Here is a 17365-nt window from a genome sequence, read left to right as displayed (position 1 = left end):
ATCGCGAAAGTGAAAGTAAACGCGAGGGCGCATTCAAGCGCGATGTCAATACCCCGCATTTTGAAAGCGGCTCCCTGATGAATACAGATATCTCTCAATATGAAAGCTATTTTAGGCTGGGCAGTGTAGTTGTAACCATCTCTTAGCTCTGTATCAAAGAAAAATTTGGTCTTATTTGCACTTTGAATATTGAGAGAGTGTGATTATGGTTGCACTTATTGTAAAGTGTTACCATAAAAATGAATAAGTTTTCTCTTAATCTTATTAAGCACAAACAATAAGGCTAATTTATGTTAATAAATGAGAAATAATGAGGTGCATTAATGTTAATAAATGAGATCTTATTGTAAAGTGTTTACATTTTTATTTATACTGTTTTTATTTCTATGATCAGTTTGTGGAAAGGAGTTCAGTTAGGAGGTCAAAAGTTGTAGAAGCTCTTAAATCATGTACAGTAAGGTCTGAAGAGACTGAAATCATACAGAAGAGAAGTCAGTCAGTTGAGTTAGTAGCAAAACCTTTACAGTACTTGAGAATTGTTGTCTTTTACTGCATATGATAATTCATACTCAGAAAGTAGAACTGAAATGACATTCATTACAAGATGATTAGTGTAACAGAGTCCACTATAGGCGAGCGTAGTGAGAACCCAAGTGCAGCTTTAATAATAATAATCCATAACATGAGCAAAAACATGAACAAAAACAAAGACGTGGCTTGACATGGCTTGACATGGCTTGACATGGCTTGACATGGCTTAACTTGACTATAGACACTGACACTCACCAAAAGCGGGTTACATATAAACAAAGCTAGACAAGGTAACAATGAAACATGAGGGCTATTTATACAAAGAGACTAATGACAAACAAGGAACACCTGTGAACAATCAAGACAAAGAACCAATGACAGGACAGAACTGAAAACACATGACTATGACAACCAATGAGAACATGACACATGAGACAGGGGAAGCACATGACATGATCACATGAGGGCAAAGGAATCGCATAACACAAAAGCACATGGCAAAACAAGGAAAACAAACAAAGCAATGAAACAAAGCATAACTATAAAATAAACCATAACACGTGAACATGAAACAAAACCAATACAAGACATTACAATTAGTTAAAACATTTCAAATACACCTGCAGAATATTTTTTCTAGTCATGTATTTCGCCATTGAGAATTTCTCAAAAATAGTGTGTAAAAATCTTGTCTCGTCTCGTGAACTCAATCTCAAGTCTCGTCTCGTCTCGTGAGATACCTGTCTCGTCACACCCCTAGTATTTATTCATCTTTGTTAACATTAGTTAATAAAGATACAACTGTTCAGTGTTTGTTCATGTTAGTTCACAGTGCATTAACTAATGTTAACTAATACAAATTTTGATTTTAATAATGTATTATTATTAAATGTTGAAATTAAAATGAACTAAGATTAATAAATGCTGAAGAATTAGTGTGCATTCTTAAGGCCTGTACACGCGCGCGCGATTATCGCCGACGTTTAACGCCTCGTGACTAAACAAGGGGCGCCAATGTGAAAATTATTTCTGTATTTTTACTGTTTTTTTTTTCTTTTACATTCAAGAAATATAGTTGAGAATGTCTATTTTATAAATATGTTTATTTTCACTACCGTTCACTTGCACTACTGTCATTGTGACTTATTTGCACTACCGTTTCTGACTACCATCTCTCATATGCCATATATATGCCATTTTATATCGGCATTTTTAAATATGTTTATTTGCACTACCGTTAAGAACAAGCGCCATATACTGTCAGGAAATGAATTTGCACGTTCACTCTGCGCATCGCCAGAGAAAATCACTTGGGTATGAACACAAAAAACATCTTGAAAAACGCTGGCGATAAGCATGTGCAATATTCATCCCGGTGTGTACAGGCCTTTAGTCAGTGTTTACTAATGTTAACAAGTGAATTCTTATTGTAAAATGTTACCAATCATTCTAATATGCTGATTTGGTCCTTAAGAAAAATGTTTATTATTATAAACGTTAAAAAAAATCTTAATTTGTTTGTGGAAACTGTAAAAAATGTATTTAAGGAATTTTTTATAACCTTATAAATGTTTTTATTGTCACTGTTAATCAATTTAATGCATCCTACCTGAATAGTAGTGTTAAAGGATTAGTTCACTTTCAAATGAAAATTACCCCAAGCTTTACTCACTCTCAAGCCATCCTAGGTTATATGACTTTCTTCTTTCTGATGAACACAATTGGAGAAATATTAATAAATATCCTGACACATCCGAGCTTTATAATGGCAGTGAACATGTGTCACGAGTATGAGCTGAAGAAAGTGCTTCCATCCACATACATCATCATATACGTAGTCCACACGGCTCCGGGGGGTTAATAAAGGCCTTCTAAAGCAAAGCGATGCGTTTGTGTAAGAAAATTATCCATATCTTACAAGTTATGAAGTAAAATATCTAGCTTCCGCTAGAATGTATGAAGAAAGTGTAAAACTCTTGTAGTTCGAAAAGCTTATGTTACGTCCTATGCCTTCCCTATTCAACTTACGGAAAAAGTGTAACTGACCTGATGCCAGTTTACACTTTGTTCGTAACTTGAATACGGAAGGCGGTCTGGCGGAAGCTAGATATTTTACTTCATAGCTTGTTAAATATGGATTTTTTTTTTTTTTTTTTTTACACAAACGCATCGCTTCACTTCAGAAGGCCTTTATTAACCCCCAGGAGCTGTGTGGAGCTGTGTGGATGCACTTACTTCAGCTCATATTCGTGATCCCTGTTAACTGCCATTATAAAGCTCGGATTTATAAAGCACGACAACATTGACTTAACCAATGGTGCGGCTTTGGAGCGGGACTTCCTGGCTGATGGGTGAAGTGTGTTACTACTTTAATTATTTCTGTAGTTCTTTGTGGTACCACTAGTGGTGTGGAAATTACACACAGCGCTTGTGACAGCATTTAACGAGACATTTTTATCCACTTTACATTAGATGACAAAGCCATGTCAAAGTGAAGCATTTAAATAATATATCACTTTGTTTTTTTACAGGGAGGTGTAAGTGGTCTGACCAGCTTGCTGGAGTTTAATGACAATGGCACCAACCCCAACATCCACTTTGAGATCCTGGGCACCAACTACGGAGAGGACCGTGGCCGTGGAGTCAGCCGGGTGAGAGACATCACACTCAGACCCACAATATCGCTTCCAGAAACCCAATTGTCTTAATTCAAGAGCTTTTAGATTTTAATTGATAATCACAGAAGCCTAATGAATTCCATCAGCCTCCCTCAGAGAGGCACAGTGCATCAGCACACATTGTTTATCAGTTTTTCTGTTGTTTGCTCGTCTGTTCGTCTCAGCTTTGGTGGAGTGAGGAGGTAGTTAAGCAGCAGTAACATAAGAGTCGTTCCCCCAGTGATCCGCAAGATAATTAATCAGTTTTTTTCCATTTGTTTGTCGTTAATTACTTTAGTCATATTTATGTGTATTTGCTCATTCAAATATTGGTCCTAATCTATCTCTGTCTTCCCCACGGAATGTGGATCAATTGCTCATGACAGAACGGCAGCTTCGGAGCTGAATAATGTGTAGATCAGGCTACGCTCCCGGATGGGGATACCCCAATCTCCTCCCGTCTGGAGAAATAAGTTGGACTTGTTTATTTAGCTAGAATAAATGAAATAATTGATTTGTGTCAGTTGCTGATCAGCAAGTCATTTATTCATTTTCCGTGGTTACACAAAAGCATTTAGTGTGCAAACATCTGAGATTTCGCTTTCTTTTCTACAATTTTGAAACAGTCAGTGAAAAGTTATTTATTACACCCTGTTTTTAAATTACAGTAAGTGAGTGTTGTTGGCTGGTGTATTCGTCTCTTTCCCGTTGATCCTTTTGAAATCACAAGTCCAAAGGATTTTATAGATCAGACAGCAAAACTTGTTGTCGTAGTGTAGATTGCGTGTCTGAAGTGACTTGGATCTGATAGAGTGAGATGTTAATCAGAGGGTCAATGATTGTCCTTGAGGACTCCAGAGTGCCAAAGTCCACAGACAACCATCAGACAACAAGCTAGAGTCCTTTAATGATGCCACTTCCTCTTAACCACTGGAACCTCACTGCAACCTTACTGCAATCATGCACAAATTAAATTGTCAGATTTCATTAAAGATAATGGTCTCTGACACAAACAAGATCTGTGCTGCACTTCCAAAAGATGAAATGAATCTTTTAAGTACAAAGTAATTACATTAAGCAAGTTTCTTTTATCAGAGTGGATAATTGCTTCAGAAGCAATGCTTTTTATACTAGGTTCTGCACACTACTGCTGGAAAAGCACATGAATCAACAATATAAAATATAAAATAACACTTATCTATCCATCCATCCATCCATCCATCTCTGTCTCTATTTAAAATATATAAATATATATATATACAGTGCCTTGCGAAAGTATTCAAACCCCTTCATTTTGTGAAAATTATAAACTTACTTGAAGCAATACTGTCCTAATCTTTCAGATAGTTGACACGTCTCTTCTTCTGCTCTTTTTCCTGTTGTGGCGGTTAGCAAACAGCATTGCATTACCTCGCACACCCCCTTCTGGATTGTATTGTGGATCGCCTGTGATTGACTGTATTCCTCTGACTGTATGCACTGAACCGTGATGTCCATACCTTGATGGTTCAAGATGAATATATGTACCATTACACCCCTAATATACACCGATCAGGCATAACATTATGATCACCTTCCTAATATTTTGTTGGTCCCCCTTTTGCTGCCAAAACAGCCCTGAATGGGGTGAGAAAAATAAAAAATTCAAAATGTATGAAATCTCAAAAACTCTATCAAGTCTTATTCAGTCTAAATTTGGCTTAAGTAAATTTGTCTTGATGTTTAAATATTTCATATACTAATTAAGAACTGATCTGTGCCATTTTATTCCCTCTTTATAGGTTCTCATGCATTTCTTTTGCAGTGAATAATGTGTATTTACACTGCTTGATAAAATGCAAACGCATAGTATAGATAAACAGAAGGCCTGTTCTTCACAAGTAGTGTACATATGTTTAAGCCACTTGTGTTTTAAACATCTCTCCAATTAACTGCTGTGTAACCAGACATGCACAATATGTGCTTCCACACTTGTTGACATTGACCAGAAAACAAAACCTGTTTAATGTGACCGCCTGCTAACACATTATCAGTAGTTATCTCAGCTACCTCCTGCGAGGGAGATGTTCTTCCAGCCTGCTGAAAATCTCAGAAAACACACTTGAGCGTCTTTCTGAAAGAACTTTGTAGTTTTTCACTCCACAGTTTTACAGCATCGTAAGGGATCGCACAACACTTGTTCTCTTTTCATATGGTCAGTTGTCCAGAACATTATCAGTCCCTTTTGAACAGGCTTTTAATGGCTTTTGTTCCTAACATAGACTTGTTACTGGTCTAATTGGTGTGAAGGTGACTCCAGGGTAATGAGTGATGTCCATATTACAACATCCTGTTTTATATTCTTGCAGTGACAGTCTTCTATTCAGAAATTCTCATGCCGGCTAGTGAAAAAAGGGGTTTGATTTGATACAAATGATATTATATGAATAACAATTTGAGTGACCAGTTACATGTAAATTAAAAAAAAAATTTTTTTTCTTTGTTTTAAATTCTTAAAGATCATAAAATGTTGCTTATCGCCAACTATAAATTGGATACTGAATCCTATATTTTCAAAAACATTTTTGGACCCAACTGTGTATACACCAATATGTTGATGTACTATGTCCATATCTCCATTATAATGGTTCAAAGCAGTCTGTCATAATTAGTTTTACCACCATGCAAGAATTAGTTTTCCACATCATTAAATCCATTGGCTACATTCGGCTCACCTCTCTATATATCAAAACATCTAAAAGCTTCACTGTGGCGTAATTGCTCGATTAGCCATTTTGGCTAATCATCCCTGCTGGGATACAAAATATTCTTTTGTTTTTGCCTTCATTGAAAACGTATTAGAGCACAGGTCAGGCAATCAGTAGGGAATATGCGATGGAGTTTGTGCTAATGTGAGAGTCCACTGAGCTGGAAGAGGTTGGAAAATGTGTAGAGAAAAAGAAGAGGCTAGACAGATGGCATTATGAATGGAAGTCTATGGAAGAGGTAGGGAAGTCTGTTACTAGCCAGCTTAACATCCCATCAGCATCAGCCAGTATGACCATCAGCAAGCACCAAGGTACTAAAACCTTACATATGTGGTTTCTAACAGCTGCTACATCATTAGCATAAAAACATACATTACCGAAAGTTTGGGGTCGGTAAGATTTTTGTTAATGTTTGTTAATGCTCGCCAAGGCTGCATTTATTTGATCAGATATATAGTAAAACAGTAATATTGTGAAATGTTGTTACAATTTAAAATAACTGTTTTCTAGTTATTTTATAATGTAATTTATTCCTGTGAAGGTAAAGCTGAATTTTCAGCAGCGTTGGAAAATATTTCAGTTCTTTGTTAGTTTTTCCAAGCAGGTTAATCTGATGGATTGAGGTTACCTTCAAATGTGTGTGCCAGTAGGTCAGATGTTATTTAGCTGGCTATCTAAACCTGTCCTGGAGCACCCCCAGCATTGCACATTTGGTGTCCGAAATCGCCCCCATACCCTTAAATAGGGCACTAATTGAGGGGACAGCAATTTATAGTAGTGTCCAAAACCATAGTGCACATTATCGAGTGCACTCATTCAAACCCATAATGCGATGCAGTAATGAGTGTACAACTGATGTACAGTCAACAGTTAGAGAATACCCATAATGCACTGTGAGGGTGTGCCAAATGAATTCCCGCATCTCGCCAGAAGATGGCGCCCGTAGCTGAATCGTCCATCCATCCATTTTCCAATGGATAGTTTCCATGACAGGGTTCAAGATAAATCTTTTCATCTTACTATTGGAGCGGCCGGTTTGCTAAGTTGCAAATTATTATTAAACGGCAAGCACAAACTATGCAAAAGCGGCAACTTTCCGGCATACTCAGTGTCCGAATTCACACACTCGTCTTCATTCACTCCTTATATAGGGTATAGGGAGCTTCAGGTCAGGCTTCATTTGACGTGCGACTCTCACAGTGCATTATGGGTATTCTCTAGCCGCTGAGCGCACATTGGTTGTACACTTATTATTGTGGTACATTGTGGGATTGAATGAGTGTGCTCTAACGTCCGCTCTGGTTTTGGACACCACTATAAATGGCTGTCCCCTCAAATAATGCCCTATTTAAGGGTATAGTGGGAGATTTCAGACACAGCCCTGGTTTTGCGGTTTATGCTAATGAGTTGATGAGACAGGTGTGTTAGATTAGGGAGACATACAAAATGTACAGTGCTGGAGGTCCTCCAGGACAGGTTTGAAAACCCCTGATCTAAACCATGTGAGCTTTAGCTTAGATGACAAACAGACCTTAGATGAAGACAGGTTATGCTTGCAGCAATATTGTGGATTGACACACTTCACAGTCACAAAACCGAGTTTGCTTAGCTAGAAGCGCATGTGTTCACGTACTTGGAGTTTGTTTCAGGTCTTAAATGCTTTGTAGCTCTCTGTTGAGAACGATCTGTTATGTGACTAGGTAAAGGCAGCCCTCAGGGTATGGCCAGAGTTGTACAGCATGACTTTGAGTGTGTTATATTAATATTCGGAAATGGCTCTGGCACCTTTTCGACTGGGTGATGTGCATTAATGTGTTCGCCGACGTGCAAGGGTAGGTTGTAGAAGCGCCGGTGTTAAATATGTGAAAACTGTACAGTGGGGAAAGAAATCCCCTCGGGTCTGACTCCCCATTTCCCCCAATTTTCCATTCCATTAGGTAGATTCAGATGTTCTTTGAGAGGAGCAGTCTCGGCCTGTAGGATTGGAGGTAGAGAGAGAGAGAGAGTGAACGAGCAAGGCTATCATTGATTTGTGCTGCTTTAGAGACATGTTTTTTTTTTTTTTTTTTGGCACATTTTGACTAGACATCTCCCTGTAGATTACCAATGTGTTAAATGCCCTGGGTTTCTCTTTTCAGCTGCAGCCCCTCTTCAATTTTCCAAGAGTAGAAAAGATATTTTCCTCCGAATGTGTGACACGGATTGTATTATCATATTGTTAAAGGATGAAGTGATTGAATAGATATGGGAAAAGAGCTAGGCATAGCAGCGCTTTTGTTCTCTATAGTCCCATATTTATTTCCACACCAGTCCTCACTTCCACTTTGTAGACTTTTACAGAGATTTATTACTTTTTGTCCAAAGGCGAATATGTACTTATTCTATAAAGCTAAAGTTCCTATTGTCCAGATGTAGAATTTGGCTAGAAGAGTTTTTGAACTTTTGATCACAATCCTAGTTGTATTAATGAATGTGGGTTATGATATGAACAGAATGTCGAGTTAAACGTATTTTGAGGTGGAAAAAAGGACATTTTTAGGCCACCAGCATAATCTTTTTTTTCTTGAAACACTCGATTAATGGGGTCATGGTTTTCTTACATCATAAAAAATATCTCTTTTATCCATTTTTTAATGTTATTTAATGTTTATATATATATATATATATATATATATATATATATATATATATATATATATATATATATATATATAGTTATTACATTTATTTAGTTATTAATTTACAGAATTCATGCAGATGAAAAAAGTAATTTAAATTGGAACCCATGCAGGAATTTTGTGTGAGTGTGAAAGATTTTAACTAATGTCTCCTCATCTTATTGCTTGGTGGTTCATTTTTCCGAATACCACAATACATTGCAAGGTTTATGGATGTTTTCAAAAGCAACAACAATTCCACCAAAATGTCATACAGAAAAACAACAAGACAGTTTTACATCATTTTCGAATACAAAAGTACAAGATGTAACTTAGATGTTTACACAGAAAACTAAATAAGAGAATTCTCCATAACGCATTTCACCAGAAATACATCATACGTTTCTCTGTAATGTGATCTTGTACTCTTTTCATATTACTGTGCAAAGTTTAAAAGAGAAATCTGGAATCATTCTTTTTTGTTCATTATTTATTTATGGCTGTGTATTTAGTGTTTGTATTGTGGCTGCATGCTGTGAATAGTTGTAGCGATAAACATCTCTTGCTCTCCCACAGGATGAATGTCCCTCAGTATAAAGAAATGTAGTCCTCAAAGCAGAACTGCCTGTCACTGCCTCGACTTCACTGGAACAAATATCTGTTGTGGTACTGGGAAACATCTTAGACCTGTAGTGAGCGAAAGATCCATTTTTGGTGATTTTAAAAAGGAATTACAGAGCACAGAACCCCTGTGATCGTTATTTATTTATGATGCTGTTTCGCCAAGAACTTTGCCAAGAACAAGAGACTTTGATAGAAAGTACAAAGTCTACAGATGATAGAAATACACACATAAATATATGAGCAATATCACACAAGTAGGAGTGCGATATGGCTCTATATCAGCATGGTCTGCACAACTGTTTTCAACTTTAATAATAACAAGAAATGCTTCTTGAGCACCAACATGTTGATTTCCTGTCTTCTTTAGTCTGATTGCTACAGTAAAGGCCTGTACACACCGGGACGAATATCGCACGCGTTTATCGCCAGCGTTTTTCGAGACGTTTTTTGTGTTCATACCCAAGCGATTTTCCTGCCGATGCATGGAGTGAACATGCAAATTCACTCCCTGCCAGTACATGGCGCTTGTGCTTAACGGCAGTGCAAATAAACATAGTTATGATATTAGTAAAGTTAAAGAAGATAAAAATGCAGATATAAAATGGCATATACATGACATATGAGAGATGGTAGTCAGAAACGGTAGTGCAAATAAGTCACAATAACAGTAGTGCAAGTGAACGGTAGTGCAAATAAACATATTTATTAAATAGACATTCTCAACTATATTTCTTGAATGTAAAAGGAAAAAAACAACAGTAAAAATACAGAGAAAATACACATCTATTGGTGTGGCCAAGAAGTGGCAGAGCACTCATAGCGTGCGTCTCAATCAGCTCTCCCTAGTTCAGTAGTCAGGGCACTGATCAGGGAGTCGGCCACATTCATTTAGACGGTATAATCAGCTAGGGAGCTGAGATAGTTTGTAGGGTTCTTCCTCGTCTACTTACTTCCTCTTCGTCGTCTTGGTATCAATGTGTGCTCGTTTTGTGCTTGAGCGCCACCAAGTCGTGTTTTACTGTAACTTCAGCATCAGCAACAAAAGCGCCACTCTCATTGGTCTGCCAGTTTTTAACGCAGCGTCAAACCAAAAAAACAAACCCGAGGCGTTTTTTAAAAAATTACGCTTTTACGCCTCGTGTTTTTCGCGACGGTGTGCACACTCACATTGGCGCCCGTTGTTTAGTCACGAGGCGTTAAACGTCGGCGATAATCGCGCGCGATATTCGTCCCGGTGTGTACAGGCCTTAATGTTGCATATAATGCAGTTAAAAATGCACATATGCATATGTGACAAATGCATTCGCAATGCGGTGTATTGAAGGCTGTGGTCGCAGGTTCTAGAACAGACCCCCAGTGTGCCCTCCTGCAGTCTTCCAATAGAATTACAGCATGTAAACCAGAGGATTACCTCAGACAGTGCCGTTCCATGCCTCTGTGGATCAGCACATTCCCATGTTCCTGCTCCAGCCGGATTAACACAACGAGTCCATAGTGTCCTCACCTCTTCATACCTCAGCGCCTGGACTTGCCAGTTGTTTCTCTCTCTTTTTCTCTCGCTCTCTCTCCTTTTCCTCCTTTCTTCTGTGTCTGAGGCTTTGATCACCGCAGGCTCCTCTGCTGCCTGCTGGTAATTACCAGGTGCTGATGAAGCCGTCAGAAAAAAGCTAGTTTGTGCCACAGGTGCGGCGTCTACTTTTCTAAAGGTCAAGCAAAAGTGTGAAAGCGACAAGTGTTTTCATTCAAAAAGCTAAGAATACTGTTGATTCAGTGCCTACTCTGAAACTCGAACGTGAAAGGAGTCATATGTCAAAAAGATACATGGCTATTTGCTTCCCCATTCTTCAATGTAATGCCCGAGACTATCTGTGCTGGACAAAAAGGCAGGAATCATGTGTCCTTCCAGCCCTCTAGTGATTTGAATGCACAGCTTCTGTGACTAGCATGTTTTTAATTTCAATTTATTGATATTTTTGGGATGCTTGCTTATTAATAATTGGAAAGATTTTCTCTGTCAGTTCACTGTCATAAAGAGGGAATTAGGTCATCAAGAGACTGTATCAAGGTCGGTAAGTCTTTTCAAATATCAGTTCATTTCAGTTGTATCCGACTCTTTGTGATTCTGCCATACACGAGAGACTGTCCATGAATTTTCTTGGCGATGATTTTTCCGGGATAGGTCGAAAGGTCTTTCCCTAACCCTCCCCATTACATGACTTTGGACTCATACTCACACACACATGCACACTAACCAGCCACTTTCTTGGTTAAACCTTTTCAACTGCTTGTTAATGCAAAAATCTGATCAGACAATCACATGGCAGCAACTCAATGCATTCAGGCATATAGACCCCCTACACCCTTAAATAGGCACTATTTGAGGGAACAGCCATTTTTAGTGTTGTCCGAAACCTTAGTGGACATTATCGAGTGCACTCATTCAATCCCACAATGCACAGCAATAATGAGTATACAATTGATATGCGCTCATTGGCTAAAGAATACCCATAATGAATTGTGAGAGTCGCGTGCCGAATGAATTCCTGCATCTTGCTAAGTTTCAAATTACTTTTAAACAGAAAGCACAATCTATTCAAAAGCGGCAGCACTCAGTGTCCGAATTCACTCACTCATTTTTAGTCACTCCTTCAAATGAACTATATTAGTGAACTAATGTAGGGAATAGTGAATGAGGGTATAGGTGGCGATTTCAGATTCAGCCATGGGCAAGATGACCTGCTGAAGTTCAAACTGCACCTCAAGTGACTTTGAATATGGTTGCTGGTGCCAGACAGGCTGGTCAGAGTATTTCAGAAACTGCTGATCTACTGGGATTTTTTACGCAAATCCATATCTGAGGTTTACAGAGAATGGTCCGAAAAAGAGAACATATCTATCATCCAGTGAGAGGCAGTTCTGTGAGTAAAAATGAATGAATGAATAAATAAATAAATAAATAAATAAATGCCTTGTTGATATCAGAGGAGACTTGCCAGACTGGTTTGAGCTGATAGAAAGGCAACAGCAACTCAAAAAATCACTCATTACAACCAAGACCACACCAGGGGTGCCACTCCTGTTAGCTAACAGCAGGAAACTGAGGCTACAATTTGCACAGGCTATTCAAGGACAATAGAAGATTGGAAAAAACTTTGTCTGGTCTGATGAGTCTCTATTTCTTCTACAACATTCAGATGGTAGGGTCAGAATTTGGCATTAACATGGATCCATCCTGCCTTGTATCAACAGTTTAGGCTGGTGCTGGTGCCCTAGATAGAGATAGAGATAGATAGATAGATAGATAGATAGATAGATAGATAGATAGATAGATAGATAGATAGATAGATAGATAGATAGATAGATAGATAGATAGATAGATAGATAGAGCTTAAGCCCTAGATATTGCTGAAGGGGATGAGAGTCTGTACCCAGCTCTAATGGTGTGGTGGATATTTTCTTGGCACACTTTGGGCCCCTTAGTAGCAATTGAGCATTGTTTAAACACCACAGCCTACCCGAGTATTGTTGCTGACCATGTCCATCCCTTTATGATCACAGTGTACCGATCTTCGCATGGCTGCTTCCAGCAGGATAACACTCAATGGCCCGGTTTCACAGACAGGGCTTAGCCTAAGGCAGGATTAAGCCTTAGTTCAATTAGGGCATTAGGGTAGCTTTTATAAACGTTCACTAGAAAAAAACATTACTGGTGTGCATCTTGAGACAAAACAATGGCACTGACATATTTTAAGATCTGTCAGTGCAAGTTAATTTCAGTTACAACAGCTCAAACATGCATTTTAGTCTAGGGCTAGCTTAAGCGTTGTCTGTGAAACTGGGGGTACGTCACAAAGCTCAAATAATTTCACTATACTCAAATGGCCTCCAGTGTCACCAGATCTCAATCCAGTAGAGCACCTTTGGGATGTGGTGGAACAGGAGATTTGCATCATAGATAAAAAAAAAAAATATGAAAAAAAAAAAAAATGCCGCAACTACATGATGGTATCATGTCCATATGGACCAAAATCTCTGATGAATATTTCCAGCACCTTGTTGAATCTATACCACTAAGAAAGGTAAAAGGAGGTCAAACCAGCTACTAGCAAAGTGTACCTAATAAAGTGGCCGGTGAGTGAGTGTATGTATGTATATGTGACCCGTCACGGAAACCAGGGACACAAGTCGGCAGCACAACTATTGAGCAAACTGAGAAAGAAGCGTTTTTTTTTTTTTCAAAATTGGTGATTTTTGTTTTTTTGCAGAATCTGTTAGTTGAGATCACGAAGAAGCATCTCTGTGTTTTACATAGCAGTATTGGTATATTTTAAAGCGTACATTTTGAGGTTGAAATCGGCTTGTTTTTCTTGGATTCTGTCTCGCAGTAGGGGCGTGTCATTGTCTGTGTGTATTCATACTGGATAGGCCGGCTTTTGTTTCTTTTGTTATTGCCGCCGCCCTCCAAGGGAAGCGTGGCTACTTATTTATGCAGCGCTCTGGCCGGCTCTAGCTGATATCAAAATTTAATGAAGATGGACCGCAAAGGATATCGCAGACGAGCTGATCCATGGCCGTTACACCGAAAATGTTTTGAAGTACAACATACGGCTGGATTCTTTAGCTGCGGAAAAAAGAGTGGCAGGACATGCAAATTATTGGACATTTAGAGGCAAACAGACACATAGTGCAAACTTAGGAGATGGTTACATCCACAAAGAAGACCCCGACAAAGAGAAAGTGTGCCCGAACAACTTATTTCATTGGAGGCAACGAGATCTTTTCTGTTTCTTATGGGGTGAGTTTCCATAAACATCAAAGTTTGTCGTTTTGTGTTCATTCTAAGAACACGTAGGCTACATGTTATCTCATGTGTCTTTTGTTATTAGCTAGCTCAGGATTGTTGTTTTGATTGTAATCGTTAGCATCGTATCACTTGCCAAAAACCCCAATTACTATAATGGGCTTTTTAGATGGTAATGTTAGCATCTGCCATTAATTTGAATAACGCTTCAACTCCTTGAATTGACTGGTGTGAATGACTTAGCTCATGTAAACCTTACTATTCTTGAATTGAATGTGACGCTAATAATTTTAGCCACTTACTACTTAATATTCTTAACAAGGATTTACTAATGTAATAGTAAATGTTTCAGATTAAATTCCTATGTAAGTAAAAGTATAAAGTATCCGTAGCCGTAAATTGTGTGTTATAAGTCAAAAGTAAAAGTATTTATTGAAGAGTTTAATGTACAGAATTTTTTTAATCCTTTGACTCAAACCAGGTCTAACCACTAACTGAGGTCTAAACCAGGACTATACAGTTGTCACAGAATCCTGTTCAAAAAGTCCTAATGTCAAAAAAGATAAATTACTGACATTTACAATGCACATTATCCTTTATTATTAATAGTATGCGGTCCGATTTTTCCTGTTGCGTCTCTCGTTGCTTTGCAACCATGCAGCTTTACAGGGGGTATGGCTTATCTAAATTAGATGTAAATAAGCCCTTTTGTCACTCCCAGCAGGTGAGAACAGGCGAGAAGTGCAAAATCGTTAGAGGTCATTTTCTGGGCTTAAAGCTTTTTTGAGTGCCTACCTTCAAATGGCCACAACTTCTCCAAATATTATCAGATTTCCATGTGTTACACATCGTTGGAAAGCTTGGAGACTATACTTTCAGTATGTGAACAACTCAAAATGCCCCAGAACCGACTTGTGTCCCTACTTTCCGTGACTGGTCACATATATATATATATATATATATATATATATATATATATATATATATATATATATATATATATATATATATATATATATATAGTTTTAAAAGGAATACAAGTTTTTCAAAACTGAATGAAACCTACTTAAATATAAAGAGTATAGTACTAGCTTGCCAGAACTAGATTTAAAACTAGAGACTGGAGACTGGGCCTGTAAAGCTTCAAAAAAGATTGCAAAATCAACAAAAGTCATACAGGTTTGAAAAAGCATGAGGGTGAGTAAATAACGACAGAACGTTCATTTTCCGCTTAACTATCCCTTTAAACCACATACATCTTTAATCATTACATTCACAATACTCATCATACTTGTAATCTGTTAATCATGAGAGGAGAGAAGAGAAGAAAAAAAGAGAGAACATTCACAATCAGATGTCCCACTATTGAATAATGACCCCTTTACGTCCATCCCTGTAGTAAGGGTAATTAAAGTGCATCTTAGCATCAAGGTCAGTGCTTTTTCCAGGTGCTTCCTCCGGGGAGAGATGGAGCATGACGCCACAGTTAGACAGCAAAAGCGCACGACAGTGTTCCCCTGAGAAAAAGCACTTAGCAATCCACAGCCTGAAATATTCAACAGGGCCACATCATGATCTGCTGGCAGGCAGTGAGGGCTACATCATACAGGCTTTATGATGTGGGCTAATCCCATATACAGAACGTTTCCTCATGACTGAATCAGTGTGTCCCTGAAGCCCACTGCCTCCGGCCTCATGCAGCAGATAAAGAGAGGATGCGGGGATCTGGGGTCAGGATCCCGCAAGTCTTTTGGACTTTCCCTGCTCATCCGGCTCATAATACTGTTTAGGGGCACCGACTTAAGGGCAGCATCAACTTCAAAACTGCTTTAAATATAAAGGAGAACTGCTTAAAATATAAAAGAGAGAAGCAGTCGTTCCTGTCTCCTCCTCCTCTGCTTGTTGGTCTCTCACTCGCTCACTCCCTCGCTCTCCCTGGGAGGCATGTTGTTGGAGAAGGTTGAGTCAGTCCACACTCTGTCAATGTCTTAACAGGATGAGGAGGAAGTATTTCACAGTTGCCCTAGATATTGCTGAAGGGGATGGGAGTCTGTACCCAGCTCTAATTTTTAACGTATTTGTAAGGAAGGAAGTACACTCCATTAAGTGTCATTTCAGATCTTTACCGATTTAAACATCATATGGATGCGAGCACATTGTTTTCAGTGTCTATGCAAATGTGCGTGAACAGGCAGAATTAGATCAGGACAATATCTAAATTTCAACAAGGCACTTTTTTTGTTCTTCATTTTGCTCTGTTCATTTTGCATCATTCTCTGTATAATCGTTATAACCATAATTAATTCATTCTGTTTTGAATAATTTTTTTTCTAAATTATTAAATGGTATTTCTTTTTAGATATCTTTTTTTTTTTTTTTTTGCATCAGACATTGCTATTCATTATGTGCTTCAGGCAAAAACATTAAAATGTTAATAAACCAAAATGTTGATTTTAATCATAAAATAGTCATTATTATTATTATTATTATTATATAGTATAAATAAACTTAACTTTAAATAAAAATAATAAAACTTTTTATATAATTCATAATACTATATAAACTGAACAGAATTGTGTGTCTCGTAAACATTATGATTTGGATCTGGCCTATTACAAACAGCAAGACAGTGAATATAGACTTGTCTTGATTTTATATAAATAATAATAATAAAATAAAACATTTTTTCCCCCTGATAATTAAATAATAACAAAAAAAGATTATGAATAGTGGTTATGCTCTGGTTATGCTCAAACGTCATGATCCTTCTGGGAACTTCAAAAACTAATTAGTGGACACAGTGAATAATTTTAGGTGATGAATCTTTGACTTTGCTGTGGTTGTACTCACAATTTTTCAATCTCAATTTATAATTGTTTTTAATCTTTTTTATAAACTAATTGACTTTGTTCAGAAAGCTTTATTAAAATAGCACACATGTTCACCTCTCTGAAGCCCTGTGCTGTGCCTAAAGATTAAATATTAAAGAGATTGGCTTTAGTCCAGCATTACAGTCAAATTCATTATTGTTTATCCAATCATTAGTTCAAATGAATATTTCATTTTAACTGATAATTGTGTTTTCAAAACTGTTTTAATCATAAACATATTTTCATTAACTTTTTTTTACTTTGTAATTATTTTGTGAAAAGTGTTTGCATGCAACAGTAATTGTCAATTGTGAGTTTAATTACAACACTTTTACTCTTCATATAGTTCAATTATAATTCATCTTAGGTAAAGCAGAATAAACACTGACATAACCATATCCTACTTCAATTAACAAAAGGAAGTCTGTTTGTCTGAAGGAAAATGGCTACAGTCAGATAAAATAATGTGTTTTACCCA

The 17365-nt window shown here is 37.6% G+C and overlaps 1 protein-coding gene across 11 annotated transcripts in view; it reads left to right on the top strand.

Annotated features, from left to right (window-relative positions):
- The window catches only part of grid2 (glutamate receptor, ionotropic, delta 2), a 519954-nt gene that overhangs the window by 346068 nt on the left and 156521 nt on the right, over nt 1-17365 (top strand). For all 11 annotated transcript variants that reach the window (XR_007187436.1, XR_007187438.1, XR_007187437.1 and 8 more), the window contains one exon: nt 3063-3182. Coding sequence is in view for 8 of the 11 variants with exons in the window: in XM_048209694.1 (XP_048065651.1) it covers nt 3063-3182 (120 nt within the window). In the remaining 3 variants the exon portion in view is untranslated. The remainder of the gene's footprint in view (nt 1-3062; nt 3183-17365) is intronic.

The sequence above is a fragment of the Megalobrama amblycephala genome, linkage group LG12 (assembly GCF_018812025.1).
Source record: "Megalobrama amblycephala isolate DHTTF-2021 linkage group LG12, ASM1881202v1, whole genome shotgun sequence".
In the NCBI taxonomy this organism is placed as follows: Eukaryota; Metazoa; Chordata; class Actinopteri; order Cypriniformes; family Xenocyprididae; genus Megalobrama; species Megalobrama amblycephala.
The sequence above is the reverse complement of the archived record's forward strand: the minus strand, read 5'-3'. Positions and strand labels throughout refer to the sequence as shown.